General features: G+C 37.2%; 1 protein-coding gene across 2 annotated transcripts in view; it reads left to right on the forward strand.

Moving 5' to 3' along the window:
* The window catches only part of ANKAR (ankyrin and armadillo repeat containing), a 72,392-nt gene that overhangs the window by 11,247 nt on the left and 41,132 nt on the right, over window positions 1-20,013 (forward strand). For both annotated transcript variants that reach the window (XM_027054731.2, XM_027054725.2), the window contains 7 exons: window positions 1,289-1,726; window positions 3,175-3,338; window positions 4,225-4,328; window positions 8,319-8,499; window positions 9,469-9,688; window positions 11,173-11,208; window positions 18,177-18,378. In XM_027054731.2, coding sequence (XP_026910532.1) covers window positions 1,342-1,726; window positions 3,175-3,338; window positions 4,225-4,328; window positions 8,319-8,499; window positions 9,469-9,688; window positions 11,173-11,208; window positions 18,177-18,378 — 1,292 coding nt within the window. In that variant the 5' untranslated portion in view covers window positions 1,289-1,341. The remainder of the gene's footprint in view (window positions 1-1,288; window positions 1,727-3,174; window positions 3,339-4,224; window positions 4,329-8,318; window positions 8,500-9,468; window positions 9,689-11,172; window positions 11,209-18,176; window positions 18,379-20,013) is intronic.

Raw genomic sequence — 20,013 nt, forward strand, 5'->3', positions numbered from 1 at the left:
GGGGCCCCCCTCCCCCCCCCCCCCCCCCCGTAAATCTGACGTGACGATCTGTTAGATTCTACAGGCTTCCAATTTCTAAGGCTTCCTGACTTTCTGTGGGGAGAAGTGACTTGCTGCCTGTTGGCCCCCAGCCACCTCAGGCTACAAAGTTTTAGGCGTGTCAACAATACTCTGGCTTATGTTTAGATTTTTTTTTAAGCTGTCAGAAATACTTAAATTTCTTTATAATTTCTTAAATTTTGCAAAAAGGAGGTGAATCATAGTGGCCACTTAAAAATCCAAGTGAGGGGTGCCTGGGTGGCTGAGTTGGTTAAGTGTCTGTCGCTTGATTTTGGCTCCAGTCATGATCTCGCAGTTGTGACTTCCAGCTCCGCATTGGGCTCCGCACTTTCGGATCTTCTGTCTCCCTCTGCCTCTCTCTCTATCTGTCCCTCCCTGCGCGGGCTCGCTCTCTCGCTCTCTCGCTCTTTGAAAAATAAATAAATATTTTTAAAAAATAAAAATAAAAATGTAAGTGTATTCTGCTTTTTTTTGGAGGGTTTTTTTTAATAGATTTGAGGAAGGAAAAAGAAAAACGCAAATTGATGTCTCATTTACACGTCTAAAGCACGTATGTTAACAAACGCCACATTTTCTGTGAAGTCATTTTGTGATTCTAAGCAGTTTTCTCAAGCTTAGATTAAGGGTAACATTCTAAGTGTAATTGTCTTTAAGAAGACAATTTGGCAGCAAGGAAGTCCTTAATTTCATCATAAATCGGAAGAAAATGTAACAGGAAATTTGTCATTGATACTAGAGAAAAATCGAGTTTTAATTCTTATTTATTTCATCACGATTAGTTAGCAGGAAAGTTCTTATTGTATATGTTTAGCTTCTGTTATCAGCAAAAACAAGAAATGTGTAATAATATAAGGCTTGGAAAAGAAAATTATACTTTTGGCCAAGTGAGAAACTGATGCCCTGTTTAAAGGGAAATCACATTTTCTTGTTCTTCCTTAGTTAACCCTGATTAAATATGGGACTTAGGTTGTTTCCATGGTATGGTGTTTCTTTCCTCCAAAGACAACGGAAATCTATTCTAATTCTACAAGCTTCCATCTTTCTTTACTCTGCTTAGTTAGCACCAATCAACCTGCTTTTCATCTTTAATAATTTTTTTGGCATCTCATCATCACTTTGTCACTTTAGTAGGATTTCAAGATGAAACCCAGTGTTCAATACACTCTATTTATCCAGAAGCCACATATGATGTTTTCACTATCCAAAATTTTTCTTTTTTACTGTTAAGGTTTGGTTGATATTACAAAGGATCCAGACTTTAATGGAATCTATGATGAAGACATGAATGAAGATCCAACATATGATCCCAACAGCCCTGAAGAAAAAGCTGTTTTTATGAAATATGCTGAAAATATTATGCTAAAATTGACATTCAGTACCATACAAGTTCAACAGTGTGAAAATGTTTTTATATTTGAAACAGCCTATTGGCTTACTAATGCTATAAAATGTAATCAGGATTATCTTGATATTTGTACCTATCAGAGACTACAGCAAAGATTATATCTTCAGAAAAAGGTTATTCAAAAACACTTTGAGAAGAAAACAGACCTCAGAAAAGGGATAGGATACCTAAAGTTAATATGTTTTCTGACTCCATTTCTACTGAGTTTGAAAAAGAAGATGAAAGTTCCATATTTAGATAGTCTGCTTCCACTTTTTTCAGGTAAAAGTATCACCACAGATCAAATATAAAATAATTATATATATATATATACACATATATATATGTATATATATATATACATATATGTATATATATACATATATATATGTGTGTATATATATATATATATGTTAAATTTATATTTAAATTCAATTTTGTCTGTAGTATTTGAGTCCACTCATGTAACCTAGCTGTAGCCTGTTAGAAAGAAAAAACAAAATTTAATGTCTCCTAAGTAGTTAAAAATATTTGGTATATGTACATAGTACTTGGTATGAATTTATACTATAATTAAGGGCTATTGGAAGACTTTAAACATGTTCTGAGAAAAATAGGGAAATAGGCCATGTTCATGATGGAACAACATTGTGAATGTATCATATCTGATTCAAATTACTCTATAAATTCAATGTACTTCTTTTCAAAATCCCTATTGTGTTTTTCACGAAAGTTTAGAAATTGATTCTGTAATTAATATGGAGCAGTACAGGATCATGAATGGTCTTACATTTCTGAAAAGGAGCTGAAAACATATTTTAAAACTTTACTAATGTGTCAGCACTATTATACACAAATAAACCAATGTAAGAGAAGAAAGCTGAAATAGGACCATACTTACATGGAATTTGACAGGACTGCAGGGCATACTGTTCCTCCCACCCAGATTAACACACAATTTATATATTTTCATTGGTGCCCAAACGTGCACCAATTATGGGAGCAATTATGGGAGGATGTCAGCCATATCTGTAATGTTTTATTACTTAGATTATTGGAAGCAAATATGACTGTTAATAGTTAAATCTAGGAGGTGGTATTAGGGTGTTATATTATTCCTTGTACTTTTCTGTACCTTTTACCTTTCTCAAAATGCATTATATACTTTTCATTAATGAAACCATATTCTGCTAACAAGTCAAAATATTGAATCTAATCCTTACTGGACTTTTAGAAAATTATTATTATTTTTTTTAATAAATGTTATATGTGGATTTTATTACTTTCCAAAAAAGTGAGCTGGTTTGACTTTTTTTTTTTGTCAGTGAGAGATACCCACCTATTTCTCATTAGTGTCTCTTTTTGCCTAAACCAGCTCAGGTTAAGTTTTTATTTATTTAGCCAAAGATTCTCTGAGGCAGAGTTTCAAATCTTTTCTGACAATTGGAGGTAAGATACTAGTCTTAAGCTCACACATAGAATAATGTTTTAACTAGTCTCTTGAAATGTCTGTACAATGAAACTACAGAAAATGCCCAAAATGTGTGATATATTTTCATGTTTAAAATATATACTAAGACTATGATTTTATAGACTGTAACTGCCAAGATTTTCAGTTAATATGGAGTTTTCTTCAGTTGGTTTATGTAAATGAGAATCCAGATCTCCAAAATATGATTGTTTATATGCTGTTTTCACTTTTTAAATAAAAGTTTCTTTTTATTTTGGAGATGACAAGGTCAAGACAGAGCGAGAACTGCCTCCATTTATTTATGGGCGAGATTTTAAATGCCAGCATTTTCACTACAAAGAGGATCAATATTTTCATGTTCATGGAGGAATTGAATTTGATATCAGCACACCTTCAGTTGAGAATGCTTTGGAAGACTTTAAGGTTTAAATTATTATTGTTCCTGAAATGGTTTGTCATTTCCCAGCGCTTTTATCTCATTCTCCATCCATAAAGAGTCTCTTGCTGGCACAGGCACTAGGCAGCTCTCCAAATGATTATCTTCCTAACTCACTAGTTTTTTCATACATTATGTAACACACATGAATGAAGTCCAGCTACCCTAAGGTAGTATGTGAAGTGTCAGAGATAAAATGACAGATAAGCTAGGTACAGCTATCTTCATAGAATTTATAGATCTCAAATGGACTATATTTGCGCTAAAATTGTTGATCAAAGAATACAGTAGAAATCCCTCAACATTCACTATACACTTTCCTTGAAGAAATCTTCCATTTTCCTTGAAGATTAGTATTAAAACACAGATCCTCTAGAGTTTAAGAACAGTAATTTCATCTAGAATTTAATATAAACATTATACATGTGAATTGTCATTGCTTTTCTACCTTCTTTATATTTTCTTTTGTATTTTTTCCTCCCTCCTGAAGTAGGAACTGGATACGTGCAAATATTATTAGGGTTTTATGGGATATTATATTAAAAATTTATCATTTACGTGTACAAAATTTCATCTAAAATAAACCATAATTGATGGGGCACCTGGGTGGCTCAGTCAGTTGAGCACCTGACCCTTGATTTTTGGCTCAGGTCATAATCCCAGGGTTGTGGGATAGAGCTCATGTCAGGCCCCATGCTGGGTGTGGGGTCTGCTTAAGGTTTTCTCTCTCTCTCTCTCTCTCTCTCTCTCTCCCCCCCCATTCCCAACTTGTGCATGCATGCATTCTCTCTATATATCAAATTAAAAAGAAAAAGCTATAATTGTTTAGACTTATTTAAAGATATGTTTTTAATAATATAACTCATATTTTAGAATAATTTAGAAAAAATACGGGATTGTGCTGCTAATACATTTGTAGAAGATTTAGGATACAAAGAACATTACTCAATACCAGTCATGGAAGTTAACGGAAAAAGGTAAGGAACTTTTCAGTAATTATTCACAGTAGTGACAACCTGTTGAAAGTTAGGAGAAAACAAGGAAAGTGTCAAAATGCAAAGGCTAACTTAATACCTCAGCATGGAGATCCTAGCACAATAACGCCTGTGACTGAAATAGTCAACAAAATAAATAATATATTTATTACTTCATGCACTTTGGTACATTCTGTGTAATAATCTTTAGAGATAGTGATTAGTTCTTATAATTAACATCGTTATTAAATGGGAATGGAGGTGAGGATCAAATCCTATGAGCCTACTGAAAAGCAGTGGACTCAGCAAATACCCCTTTAGTTCCATAACAGATATGATTTAAAATCCTCTTCCTCTGCTGGGTCTTGTTACGCCTGCCAATTTTTGAAGCAGTGTGTTTTTCTTAGTATTGCTAGGATCTTTATGTCTTGTGTTCTTGGGTTTCCATGTCTTGGATACTGAAGTTTATGGAAAGTAGAGTAGGGGCATTACTATTAGGAGGTAGAGACTTGAGATTTAAAAGCATATAGGAGAGGTTTTTTTGTTTTCTGTTTTTTTAACGCATGGAAGTGGTTTAGAGACCAGGACCAAGTCTGGAACTCTGGAGAATAGCAGCTTTTAAATAGGGAGATGCAAAAGAGAGAACGAAGGAGTTGAGAAGGAATGATATAAGGAGGAGGACCAAGAAAGTACAATAGCATGGAAGCCAAATGGGGAGGAATTTTTAAATATGGAAATAGATTAAAAGCATCAAATTCAACAGAGAAAAAGGCCAAGTCAACTTAAGACTGAAGACAGCACTCTAAATTCGGCAGTGACTTGGGAAGAGGATTAGTTCTGGCTTTAGGCTATGTTTAGTGAGCTGAAGGGTGAAGCTGGGGAGAGTTCATGTGATGTGAAGAAGACAAAGATTACACATGCATCTCCAAGATGCATGGTCGTGAGGAAAATAAGAGAAAGGAGGCAAAGGGAGAATCAGGATAAACAATGAAAGGTGGGTCTTTTCATTGAATACTGTCTGGATGCACACATAGTACTAGAGATGAAGTCAAAGACCATGTGGCTAATGACTTCCATGATTTTGGAGGGAATTAAGTAGTAGACCTCATGCCTCTAGAATGGACAGTTGGTGTGCATCTCGCTCAAGAAGGAATCCCTCATTCAGGGATCCAGCAACTGCTGACACATTCCATGTACAACACCTGCCAAAGTAAATAGTATTTCAGAAGCACCTCTGAATAACACTTTATCCCCCCAGGCTCCAGTGACTAGCTGGACACTAATGATCCTGAGGATGCAGGGAGGCAGCTGAGATAAAAGCTGTACTTGGTGAGAGGTTGTTATAGGTAAAGGAGTATGGTTGGCATAAGCCCACTGTCATTGAACAGTAAGAGATCCAGTCAAATTGTTTCAATGGGATACTGTAGTAGAATGGTTCTCTAGTTTCTGACTAATGCACAACATTGGTCATCAATGTTGGTGAATTGCAGATAGATGGATTTGAATTTGCAGACTTGCAAAGGCAGCATGAGCTTGTTTCCCAGACCCAGGCAGCATGGAGTAAAAGTAAAAACCACAAGTGGAGTAATAATCAGTGTTTTCTTGGTTCCTGTAACAATTACTAGAGAATCTTCAGTTCCATAATATCCCCCCTACATAGTTATTTTAGGAATCTCATATGCCAATGGATCAGCTCTCAGGTACTGTGAGATATCTTCAGTTTTCCTCTTTCCTGTCTGAGCAATCTGTAATGATCCACTCCTGGGCCCCTGGAGCTCAACAGACCCTATGAAGGCAACTCAACATTAATGCCATTGTTGTCTCTGACATCATTTCTCCTGGTTGTGGATCTGGGGTCACTTCTGGAGCTGGCTTCTCCTGATGCCTGTTAAATACCTTGTATCAACTGTGAGGCATGTTGAAGCCAATCCAGTGAAGTAAGTATTTCTTTCCCAATTTTATTGGTGTCAAGGAAGTGCTACCTTGAACTCCTAATAATTTGATGCAAAAACAGCTCTTTTAGTCATTTTGCTAACAGTTCTTTTCTGTGATGTAGGGATCATTTGGTGAATGATTGAAAACATGCCATGTTAAAATCTCCCCTCTTTGATTTTAGGGGCATTGTTAGTGGACTGAGGTCTTGAGTCTTGATGTTCTCTTTCCTCAGAATGGTTTATCTCCTAGGAAACCCCTGGTCCATTATGAAAATAGGGTCAGTTCCACTGGCCCTCCAGGCATGCCTGAAAACATCTAAATCCTAGATTCATTTTGGTTCAGGTTGGGCCCTCCTACCATACCAGAATCAAAAAGTAGGGGCCACAGTCAGATACCCAGGATTTGGCCATTCCATTAAAGTACAAGAACTCATGAATTATTAAGGTGACAATGACTGGAGCAAAAAGATTAATTTATATCAGTACCAAAATGTCCTATTTTGGGGACAGTATACCAGCATCATGATGTTGCTGTGATTATTAGGAGGCAGGTCAGAAATCAACTTAATGTGACAATGGTGTATCAGGGAAATGTGGTCCTAGAAGCTCCTCAAAAACTGGGTGCAGATTCCCAGGTAGAAGAATCTGAAGGGAGCTGTTATAGTTCCTGCTATAACTAGAGCTAGGGAGCTAGAAGCTCCTCAAAATCTGCACTGGGTGCAGATTCCCAGGTAGAAGAATCTGAAGGGAACTGTTTTAAAAGTGAGGCCCCCTTATAGTTCCTGCTAATATCTACACATAGGTTTTGAGTAAGAGCAGTGATATGTCCCTATGCAGTACTTGAATGAATTCTCCCTCAAAGCACTGGCCATCTGGGCTTTCTATGCTTCCATAGAAAGGGGGCCAGTGCAGATAGTGTATCCAATCTTGGGGGGAAGGGGTCACAAAAGTCTGTGGCCAAAGACTTTCTCAGGGTATAGCCACCTTCACCACCTCTTGCTTCTCCAGTTTCTAGGGTAGGATAGCCCCCTGCTGGTTCTGGAAGCTTGATTTGTATTGGATAAGTAAATTGAATTTCTAGAAGAAATCAACCCACATTCCTTTGGTATTTGTTAAATTTATACATCTGTTTCATTGCCTGAGCAGTGATCTAAGAGTACATCACTAAGTACCAGAGCCCCCAAAGGTAGTCAGCAGCTTCTGACCCCATAGCAAGTTACCACAGCCAGAGGCAGCTCCCTGGAGAAGTACATGAAAAGATAGAGGTTGCTGGCACTGGGGCTCTATGATGTGGAGCTGGGCCACTGAGAGACCAAAGGACATCCTTAGTGTGATCTCCTGGGCCTGTATCCGTGGAGGCAGTCTTATGAGACTTGGAGTATCTGTTTGTGGTGTCCACTCTTAGCAGCGTGTGTGACACCAAGAGAAGGTGAGCTGTTTTCTTCTAGGTATTTAGTTTAGTCATCCAATGTGAATCAAGCATCCAGGTCTGATTCAGACAGCCCCTTAAGGTCCTAGAGCTTATCATTGCTGTGATGTGAAAGCCTTCAAATCTGAGTAAGATTCAGAGTACCTGCTCCTCGATTTTAGAAGCAAGTCCCTAGTGATGAAGTTGGCACCTGTACAAGTTGAGGCCCATGGGCAGTGACAAGTTCCACCACCTGGACTGGCGCTGTCTCTGCAAGGTGTGGGTAAAGATGGCCTTTAGTTTATATTTTTATGGTCTAGTTTCTCTTGGGGTGAGAGGATGGTAGACGGGAAGAATGACAACCTCAAATAAATGCAAACAGGTCCTCAAACATGCCTTTATCCATGCAGAAGTCTATATTATTCAGAAAACTGAAGTGGAAGTAAAGGTCAAGGAAGAGAGGATATTAGCCTCTGACCAGTTCATAACATAGCATTTCCCTAAGACTTTCTTTTTCAATCAAGTCCAATTTAAACTACATTTTTGTACTTAATTATTATAGAAAAATAAAGTTTAGCTAGCATAGAAAAAAAGTAGCAAATTACTTCAAAGTCAGAAAGATTGATGTTTTTTCTTTATTTTTTTTTATAGCTACTATGTGATCTGTTTTGAACTTGAAACTTTCTATCATCAACTATATAAGACAAAGTGGTGGGGAGCCATAAATGAAATCGTGAACAATCTGAAACCAAAAAGACTTCCTCTAACAGATGCTCAATTACATGAGCAATTTAAGAAAAAATTTGGCTTCAAAAAAGCTATGAAATGCAAGGTATTTCAGTAATCATTACATAATTTAGTATAGGAGGCTATTATAGATAATATGTTATTATAGGTAAGTATATGTCTCAAATTTTTATTTTAGGGATAACTATTGGGTTAAATTAAGTTTTCAATATGAAATATAAATTCCACATTTTAGCAGCTTAGAAGCCATACAATTCTGGATAATAAATTTCTGGTAGGGTTGCAAAACAATCTGTTAATGAACTGGATTGTGACCAATCTTAATAAAGGTTAGTATTTATTGAGTGCTTATTTTATATGCCAGGCACTTTATAAATCCTTTTCACAAACTGTTTCAAGGTACTAGTACTACTGTTGTCATTCTGGTTTTACAAATGAGAAATTTGAGGCATTTATTTACCATTTATTTGTTTCAATGTCCATAAATTTAAGAATTGAATAAACTGTTCATTTAATTTTAAAATATTAAGTGGTCAGAATGTTTCAAAGAAGAGTGTAGTATTTTTACCTCTCTATTCTGAGAACTAGAACAAAGACGACAAATTGTATTTCTATAGCTATGTAATTTTAGTTTCTAGATTTCTAAATTAGATTGTTCTTAAATCAGAAAAGGAACCCAGGGATCTTCATTTGCTTAAGTATTTCAGGAAGCAAATTTTCCCATTTTAAGCATCTACAAAGAAGTAGCTATAATTTCTCCCTAAAAAGTGGGGGGTGGGGAACTTCCCAAAAATATTTTTTAAACTTCTCAATGTTTCTTAATAGTTCTAACAACTTTAATCATTGCCCAGTGAGACACTTTCAAATGGAAAGTGAAAATTCTACTATGACTGAGCACCAATCATGTAATTATATCAATACATACTTATTAATTATATATTAGTATTATATTTATTATAAATATATTAATATATGTTTATCGTCCTTTTTTTCCTTAAACCAAAGTTTAGGTGTATTTTAAAGAAACTTATTCTGGTGCTCTTAATCCTTTTAGAGCATCCCATTTGGTATGAAGTCTGCTGTTAAAAGAGGATTATCTGCTGTTTTCCATACATTTAGCCGTAAAACCTCAAGCTTGACCATCAATATTTCAGATGAGGCAGGCTATGCCATTTTCCATCATGCTGCTTTACACAACAGAGTTTCTATTATATGTCAACTGTGCAATGCTAGCTTCAACGTCAACCAAAGACGCTTTGTTATGTCTAGCCAAGGTACCATAAAGTTTAAAACATCCAAACTGTTTTTCTTTTACCTGCTCCTACTCAGAGTTAAGAAGACATGTTGATTGTAGAGCAAGATAAAAATTTGGTATTGTATCTAGAGCATAGTTGAGGTTTGTGTTTCCCTTATTTCAGAGAGGCTCTTTTCTAAGTATCACTTATTGCTCTCTCATATAGTATTATTTATTTCTTTATTGTGTCTCCCTCACTTGAACATAAGCTCTGTAAAAGGCAATGATTTGCTTTACTTTGTTTGCTATGGTATTTGAACGCCTAGAAGAAAGCCTGGCATTGTAGGTGCTCAGGAAGTAGTTGTTGGATGAATGCATGATTGGATGAACACAAGGTAGCATTTGATAACCACTGGCATAATTAAAACACAATGGTGCACTATAGAAATTCACAGAAAAGGTAGATAAGTAGAGATCCCAGCAGAAGATCCATTTTTATCCCAGAGTTCTCAAGCAGGGAATAACTTTTTCACAATATATAAACTTAAATAATATTTAATAACAAAAAATTCTTATAATAATAATTGTTTTTACTTAATGGCCCCTTTAAAGCTAACCCTAATTTTGACTTTTAAAAAGCCATTTTTCCTGATTCTTAGGTAGGAATATATATATATATATATATATAAAATATATGTTTATATATATATATATATAAAATATATGTTTATATATATATTCCTATTCACTGGAATAAATTTAACCAGTATAAAAATAACAATGTTGAAAATGAAAGCAGAAGTTCTCTATAACTGAAAAGGGAAATACAGATTTAATATCAGGAATGGCCGATAAGAAAATTGTGATTTTATATTTTATCTTATATTTTATATCTTATATTGTATCTTATAATATTTTATATCTTAAAAAGCTGTGTTATATTTTCACACACCAAAACATGTTCTGCTTTAATCCTACTGGCTACTAATAAATTATGTACTCTTATCAGTATAATTAATATGTTTTCATATTAAGATGCTTCTATTACTTGATTAAAATAGCACAAATTCAGTTAAATTTAAATATAACAAGTAGCTTATTGTTTAAAGATACATAATATTTTAAGCCTTTCTTGGTGTGAAATAAATCTTTGGTAAATTAAAGTCTCTCATTCATCCTGTGACTGCTTGGATTTCCATTTGCTAAGAATTGGATAGATTTTGACATACGGAAAATGTATAACTCTACTGGCAACATCCACATATGATGACTTACCCAACACAAAACTGCACCAACTGTCAGTTTTAACCAGACTCTAGAGATGTAGCATTCCAGGTCTGCTCTGCCATGATGCCGGCCGTGTGCACCAAGCCCAGATGGCTTGACCAAAACCTCCACTCAATCCTGTCATTGATATCTAAATATAGCAATTTTATTCTTATTCATATGAATCTATTTTGACTAATCTAGGGAACTCATATATGTTAGTAATCGTACTTCTGTGTGTATTCCCCTTTAAAACAGAGTCATCAAAAATGGATGTGAAAAAAGAAAGAAATGGTAAGATATAAATAAAATATTTGGTGCATTTGAAAAGGATATTGCATGTATTAAAACTCTTCTATAGTATATAATCTCCAAAATGTTCTGTTACATGGAAATGTCACATAATGATATTTTCTATATATTTTGAAGTCTAAATTTTTTCTGCCTATGGTTGTTTATTCATATTCCTCTTAAGTCTTGTTTTTTTTTTCTTTTTTCTTATTTTTACTGTGGAATTTACAGTTACCTCTACTTATTTTTTAAAAATCAATCCCCTGGGGCGCCTGGGTGGCGCAGTCGGTTAAGCGTCCGACTTCAGCCAGGTCACGATCTCGCGGTCCGTGAGTTCGAGCGGCGCGTCGGGCTCTGGGCTGATGGCTTGGAGCCTGGAGCCTGTTTCCGATTCTGTGTCTCCCTCTCTCTTTGCCCCTCCCCCGTTCATGCTCTGTCTCTCTCTGTCCCAAAAATAAATAAAAAACGTTGGAAAAAAATTAAAGAAATAAATAAATAAAAATCAATCCCCAAAGTAGTTTTTATGCCAAAAAAAAAAAAAAAAAGCAGTTAATATTATTTAGATATGCTGCCACCTAGTGACAGTAACAATGTATGAGGACTGAGGAATGAGGCATTCTTGACTGAGGTGAGAGATTTTACCTAAGTAGTTTTTGTTAAATGTTAATTTATTTAGTGTGTGTGTGTGTGGGGGGGGGGGGGTCTGGTGCTGAGAGAGAGGGAGAGAGGAAGGATCCTAAGCAGGCTTCTCGCTTTCAGCACAGAGCTGGACACAGGGCTCCATCTCACAAACAGATCATGACTGGAGCAGAAATCAAGAGTCAGACACTTAACCGACTCAGGTGCCCTTGACCTAAGTATTGAATATGGAAAATCAGAAAAAATTTTAAAGGCTGTACCTTCCATATCTATATCTAAAAGACTATATACCTTCATACTCTATATAGGATAATTCAAGGAGGGTTTTTTTTTTCTTTCAGGTTTTAGGCATGTTTAATAGATCAACGACAACCAACTTCAGCTTGATTTATCCCCAGAATATTCAGCTAGCAACACAATGACCTGACATGAAAGTGGTGAATCCTAGCATGATTTAGCCATTCTTCCATGTCAAGAGTTTAACATCTTTTTTAAAATTCCAGTATAATTAATGTACAGTGTTATATTAGTTTCAGGTGTACAATACAGTGATTCTACAGTTCTATACATTACTCAGTACTCATCATGATAAGTGTACTCTTTAGTCTCCATCACCTATTTCACCCATTTCCCCTCCCCACATCCCCTCTGGTAACCACCAGTTTGTTCTGAATATATGAGTCTATCTTTTGTCTCTTTTTTCCTTTGTTTTGTTTCTTAAATTCCACGTATGAGTGAAGTCATATGGTATTTGTGTTTCTCTGATCTACTAGTTTCACTTTGCATTATATCCTCTAAATCCATCAATGTTGTTGCAAATGTCAAGATTTCATTCCTTTTTCTGGCTGAATAGTATTCCATTGTGTATACAGTAAAACCTTGGTTTGCAAACATAATTCATTTTGGAACCATGCTTGTAATCCAAAGCAGTTGTATATAAAAGCAAATTTCCCCGTAAGAAATAATGGAAACTCAGATGATTTTTCCACAACCCAAAAATATTCATACAAAAATGATTACAATACTGTAATATAATACAAAGTAATAAAGAAAATATAAAATTAACCTGCACTTAGTTTGAAAACCATCATGGCTGGTGTGAGCGAGATAAGAGAGAGGAAGGTTATTGTGTAGGACAACTTTTACCATCACTAATGGAATCACTGCTATCTATTGACTCAATGAAATCTTTTTCTTTCCATGCAACTTTAACAAGGAACCTATCCAATGACACTTGATTTTGCCTCCTTTGAGAATTTTGTGGAAATGTGACGTTACATTGTTGTTAAACAGATTCATCGCTGGTACTCTTACAGCCTTATTCAGGTGGTGCTTTTCTACATAATTTTGCACTGTTTCCAACACTTTACACATCTCCCTAATCTCATTTGAAGTGAGGGATTCCTCTGCCTTTTTCTCCTCCTCTTCACATGAGATGCAGGCATAGACTTCTTATAAAATCTTACAATTTTGGCCACTCACATACCTCATTCGTACTTTTCGATGATTTCCTTCTTAACTTCCACCACAATCATCTCCTTCTTACCGCCTTTCTTTTCAACATTTTTCCGCACAGGGACCATTGTATATGCTTACACAGATGTTGAATATAGTACAGTATTAATAAACTTGTCATATACTGTATTTAATGTAACTGGCAATAAGGCAGCAGAGGAAAGTGTCTATATCTGCAGGCAGGCTGACCTAGAATGAAGCAAAGTATCCATAAGCTTACTATTGGATGGAAAAGCAAAGGACTGTCCATAGGTGCTTTGAAGTGACAAAAAAATACACTGTTGGTGCCAGCTGTGGGCACCTTCCAACGTTTTGAAAAATCACTGATTTCTGCCAAACACTGCAGCCTGAGACTGAACATCCGAGCATGGGAGATGATCACCCACAATCCCACAGAGAGAGAGAGAGAGAGACAGAACCATTGGCTTAGTTGTGATCATGTGATATTCGACATCACATACTACTCGTATTGCAAGACATCACTTGTTTATCAAATTAAAATTTACTAGAAATGTTTGCTTGTCTTGTGGAACACTCACGGAACAAGTTACTCCCAATCCAAGGTTTTACTGTATGTGCATACCACATATTCTTTACCCATTCATCTATCAGTGGAGACTTGGGCTGCTTCCATATTTTGGCTATTGTATATAATGCTGCAATAAACATAGGGATGCATGCATATTTTTGAATTAGTGTTTTTGAATTCTTTGGGTAAATACCCTGTAGTGTGATAACTGTATTATATGGTAATTCTATTTTTAATTTTTTGAGGAATGTCCATTGTGGTTTTCATTTGCATTTCCCTCATAATTACTGATGTTGAGCATCTTTTCATGTGTCTTTTGGCCGTCTGTATGTCTTCTTTGGAGAAATATCTGTTCATGTCTTCTGCCCATTTTTAAATTGGATTATTTGTTTTTTTGGTATTGAGTTGTATATGTTCTTTATATATTCTGTATATTAACCCCTAGATCAGAGTTTTCAACCAGACAATAGTTTCTTCAGACAACATAAGCCCCTCCAGAACTTCCCTAATTCTAGTATGTCTTAGGCCAGTGTTTCTCATCCTCAGCACTGTTGACATTGTGAGCTGGATAATTCTTTGTTGTTGGGGGCTTTCCTGTGTACTATCAAATGTTTTGTAGTATCCCTGACTTCTCTACCCACTAAATGCAGCAACCTCCACCCCAGGTCTTACAAACAAAAATGTCATCAGACATTGCAGATGTTGTGGGGAGGGCACTTCATCCTACTATTCTGGGATAAACTTTCAAGTACAAAGGAATCATCCAGGGATCTTGTTAAAATGAAGATTCTGTTTTAGCAGCCTGGGTGGGTGCCAAGATTCAGCATTTCTATTAAACACAATTTCAAGTAGTAAGAGGGGGATATAGGATAGTACTCCTGCCCCTGGATTGTGCTGAAATATTTTTTGGAGGGAGGTGGAGAGGAGAAGGAGAGGGTGAGTGGGGAGACTTCTGTGTGTGTGTGTGTGTGTGTGTGTGTGTGTGTGTGTGTGTGTGTGTTTAAAAAAACAAAAAAAATGTTGAGGTCATTTTGATTTTTTTAAGTTTATTTATTTATTTTGAGAGAGAGTGTGAGAGAACAAGCAGGGGCGGGGCAGAGGGAAAGGGAGATAGAGAATCCAAGCAGGCTCTACACCCTCAGCACAGAGCCCTATGTGGGGCTCAAACCCACAAACCATGAGATCATGACCTGAGCTGAAACCAAGAGTCAGATATTTAACCAACTGCACCACCCAGGTGCCCCTTGGTGTTTCTCCTGCTGAGAGCAACCAACAGCCTTTCATTGACTGAAATAAACCAACATATTCTATAGTCCTATGATTAGGTCTCAGTCTTTTGTGAGAGCCTGTGCTCCTGGACTGTGAACTTCACATGTCTTTGTTAGTCCTCTCCCTGACCTTAGCTGTGTCAGGATGGATGAAGAGTGGCTAGAGTTGGGTATTTCCCTTCCCCTAGGTAGGTTAGGCTCTGATAAAACCCAGCAGGTTAGGCTCTGGTATAACAGTTTCTCCTGAGGCCAAACCTTGTTAAGGAAAATGGAATGCTCTGCTATATCTCAAAATGGTTCCTTTTTCCCTCCCCCTGCTAGAAGCATGAGGGGATTTTTCTCCAATATCCATTGTGAGATCCTGGTCAAACTCCAGGAGTTAAAACTCACTAAAGCATGGGGGCCTCCTGGGACTGGGGCCCCCAGAGTTTTAAACTCTCAGACTTATCACAATGAGCTGCCAGCAATTCGTCAATTATAGTTCAGATTTCCCTACTGTTACTAAAACCCAAGTTCAGCTGCCTGCTGCTCGAAAAGCCAATACTTGAGGGGCACCTGGGTGGCTCAGTCGGTTAAGCATCTGACTCTTGGTTTTGGCTCTGTCATGATTTCAGGGCTTGTGAGTTCCAGCCACACATCGGGCTCCATGCTGACAGTATGGAGACTGCTTGGGATTCTCTCTCTCTCTCTCTCTCTCTCTCTCTCTCTCTCTCTCTCTCTCTCAAAATAAGTAAATAAGCTTAAAGGAAAAAAAAGCCAATACTCAGAGACAGTTTTGATTGAAAAGGAATCTGAGCTTTATTCAGGAGGCCTGCCACTAAGAAAGCAGACTCTTGTCCCCCAAGGCCAACTCTGAGGTTTCTGCCTCACCCAGGGATTTTTTTTAAGGAGTCTATGGCAGTTAATCAGTAAATCAACTACAATTGTCCATAAAAGTTCTTAATTACACACAGACACAATGGTGTCAGTGACAGATGTTATCTCAGTGCTTGAAGGTTGTGCAAGGTAGTTGTGCAAAGGGGTCTGGTTCCTTACTGCTCAGGGGTTGTACAGGAGGGTCTGATTTCTGTTTTGTGATGTGCAGAAGCCTCTGTTTTTTCTAAGAAAGAATGCATGATCTATAGATTACAAAGAAATGGCAATCACTCACATGGGCTAAGTAAGGGTGATTGCTAAAGCTTAAAGACTACTTGGTTGGCTGGAGGGGCCCAGGGGGCTTTACTACTCACTGGTTCTTGTGGAAGTTTCTTTTCAGTAAATTTTGATTCTCTGTATCAGCCTGTCCATATCTTCATTTTTGGAGGCAGTGTTTTTGCCCTGAGACCTCACTTCTGTATCGAATCTAAGAAGCATTGTTGATTTTTCAGTTTGTTTAAACTTTTTACTTGCTCTTAGGACATAGTGATGATTTATGCGCCTTCCATGCCTGACCAGAAACTGGAAGACTAAGCAGTGACTTTAGGTAGATAGATCAGAGAAAATACTGTAGATTGCCAAAGGCTGTGATGTAAAGCTTAGATGAATAAGGCAGGCCAGAGGTCATTGGAAGTGTCTTGAGTTGGGAGAAAACCAGTGCTTCACTGAGGAATTACCATTTAGGCTGAGAAATAGGAGTTAACTGGACCCTGGTCAGAAAAGCGTGTGGGAGAAGGAAGCTCTCAGCAGGAATAGCCCAAGGTGACTGGATCATTCATCATCCAAATAAGGGAGACATGAAAATGGAAGAGGCACTGTTAATCATTATGCTCAGGCAACAGGCATAGATGAGTACTTTCCTGGGCAAGCTGGGTCGTGTGGCTGATTACCCCACATTTGAAGAGAAGAAGAAGGCCCAGATGAAGAGAACAAGTTGTGTATGTCATGGGTGTTTTGGGGTGAGGGAGGTAGCTGTTGGTTCAGGTGAATTGGAACCAGTGGATCCTTTTCCTGTATTCATGATCGATGACGTTTTGAAACCTCTGAAGCGTTTTAAGCAAGGAGGTAAAAAGATCAGATTTATAATTTGAAATAATGGATTGGTGAAGGGCAAGAACAAGGTGGGGTACCAGCTGGGCGGCTTGGAGTGGGGAGGTGGTGGCAATAAAGATAAGTTCTAGAGATATTTAGTCTTGGCAATGGACTGGTTATGGAGATGAAATGAGAAGGAGACACTAAGGAGTCTTTCAGGTGTCTGATTTGTAGAACTGGCCGGATAGTGATATCCTTCACTGATTTAGGTAGCAGTGAAAGAGGACCAGGTTTGGAGGGGAGTTCAATTCAGAACATGTTAAGTTTGACGTGGTGTGTGGAGACACCTCGTAAGAGGTTAGAGATAAAGATGTGGAGCTTGGAGAAGAAACAAATCTAGAGACATAATCCTGGGAGTCACCGACTTATAGGTGGTAAATGAAGTCACTGTGAAGATAAAAAGGCCAGAGACAGAGCCCTAAGGCTCATGTAGGCATTGGGATAATGAGAACGTCCCAAAGGAGACTCAAAAGGAGTAGCCAGAGAGGTAGGAGAAAAATAGGAGGTTATGGTATCACAAAAGCCAAGGGGGGAGGGGGGAACATTTTAAAGAGGAAGAACCTTACTGTTGAGAGGTAAGATGAGAATTGAAAAACACCCACTGGATTTAGTGACATGGAGGGCTTTTGTGAGCATATTTTTCTTTGAATTTCAAAGGATTTTACCTCTTACTACAAAACATTTAAGTAAAATGGAAAATAAACAAGAAATAGCTTATTTGATATCACAAAACTATTTTACACATTGACTGAATTTTTCAAATATTTAATATTTTCAATGTTATTTATTCTTCATTTATAAAGAAGTACTAATTTTTAATGGTCAGACATCCTGAATTAAAGAAATCTAGAATTGCCTAAAATTATACTTTTTAATGCTTATCTTGCTTATCTTTTATGATATAAAAGCTCCAGATAAGCACTAAAAAGCTCCACAGATGGATATCAAAAAGATATGTTTTTAGATGGACATTTTAGATCTTGACCGCCTAAATAATTGTCCATACATTTTAGGTCCAACACCTCTACACCTGGCTGCACAGGCTTGCTCACTGGAAACAACCATCTGTCTCCTCTGTTTCAAAGCTGATTACACACTTTCTGAAAAAAGAGGTTGGATGCCGATTCATTTTGCTGCTTTCTATGACAATATTGGCATCATCATTGCTCTCTGCAGGAAGGATCCTAGTTTGATAGAAGCAGAGGCGACAGCTGAGTAAGTTATTAAGCATTTGTAAAAACATAAACCTCTGCTCTCATGGCTTGCCCCAAACACTGACAGTAAAAGGAATGGTTGATATGATCCATGTGAAAGGCTATGTAAGGCTTACCCTCTGGTCCCTATCTTCTTCATCTACCACTTACCTCTACAATGTATAAAGAGAGAACTGCCATTGACCTATCCATGCTATCTGAAAGAATAAGAAGTAAACCCTAGGAAGTTTTTGCTAAACTTTTCTTAGTGGTTTGGTTCCACAGACCAGTTTATCAGGTTAATTACTTAGTGCTCTGGAAGAAGCCTGAGACTAAGGAGGAGAAAAATTGCTCTAAATTGGAATCTACTCAACCAGGAAACAGCACAAGATTATCAAAGGCTGTAGATTACCAGATTATCCAGACCAGTGTGGATAGGCCTCAGATAACAGGAGAAACATCTAATGGTATACAGAAGAGAAACACATTAAAAAGAAGAAAATAACTATGGGGGCACCTGGCTGGCTCATCTGGTGGAGCATGTGGCTCTTGATCTTGGGGTTGTGAGTTCAAGCTCCACATTGGGTGTAGAGATTACTTAAAAATAAAATCTTAAAAAACGTTTTTTTTTTAAGAAGAAGAAAATAACTTTGAAATAGAGAAACACCCCAAATACAATTTCACAATTTAGCTTCTATTTCACAATTCTCTTTCATAATTTAGCAGAGGACCAAACTTTAAGATGGAGGTGTAACTTCTCCTGAAGGGTACATTCTTGGTTATAATTGAAACACAAAGTTATCATTTTGAATCTGAACATGGTTTAGGCATAGTTTCATTCAGATATTTCTGGGTCTTCAGATAACCTGGCCATTATGATTAAGTGAAGAAATTAATCCTCCCTCTAGGTTGGGGCAAAGATGTATGTAAAGAAACCTTTCAGGAAACAATGGTCTCTGGCTAATAGTTTCTCTAAGAGACTCTGGAAAGAGCCATGGAATATAGAGACCCAAATCAGCTCTGCTCAGTCATATTGTGACAATGTCTTTGAGTGGAGGGGCATAATGATTAGTGGGTTGTAAAAGCTCAAACAATTGGATATCAGAGGTGGAAATAAGAAGCTATCTGTGAACATAAGGAAAAAGGAAAGGATTCATAGAGAGGACAATTACCGAGGTTGGGATCTGTGTGGAGTTAATGAAGAGTGCGACCATGCAGGTGTGTATGAATATGGAGCCCAAATGAAGGTATGACAAGGAACTGAGAGATCAGAACACAGATGGTAATTAGCATGGATGTTAAAGTCACAATCCAAGGGGCATGTTGGTGAGGCAGTTCAGGAGCTAAGATGCTGGAAGAGCACCCTGCAGGGCAGGGGGAATGGCAATATGGAACTGAAAAGAGAAATACAATTTATTGGGTAGTATGCTTTTCATGAGGAAAATCAGAGTGATAGTGTTAAAGTAGAAGTAATCTTTATTCCTACCACTGAATAGGATAAATAAAGCAATAGAACAGTCTTATTAAAGAACAAAAGGGAGAAAGTGAAGAGATGTTTACTCATAAAAGACAAGAGTTTCTCTAGGACCCAGGGAAAATGAGATAGAGGAGAGAGAGAGTTTTGGGGCTAACTGGGCAAAGGTGAAAGAAAGTTCAA

The sequence above is a fragment of the Acinonyx jubatus genome, chromosome C1 (genome assembly GCF_027475565.1).
Source record: "Acinonyx jubatus isolate Ajub_Pintada_27869175 chromosome C1, VMU_Ajub_asm_v1.0, whole genome shotgun sequence".
NCBI classification, from domain to species: Eukaryota; Metazoa; Chordata; class Mammalia; order Carnivora; family Felidae; genus Acinonyx; species Acinonyx jubatus.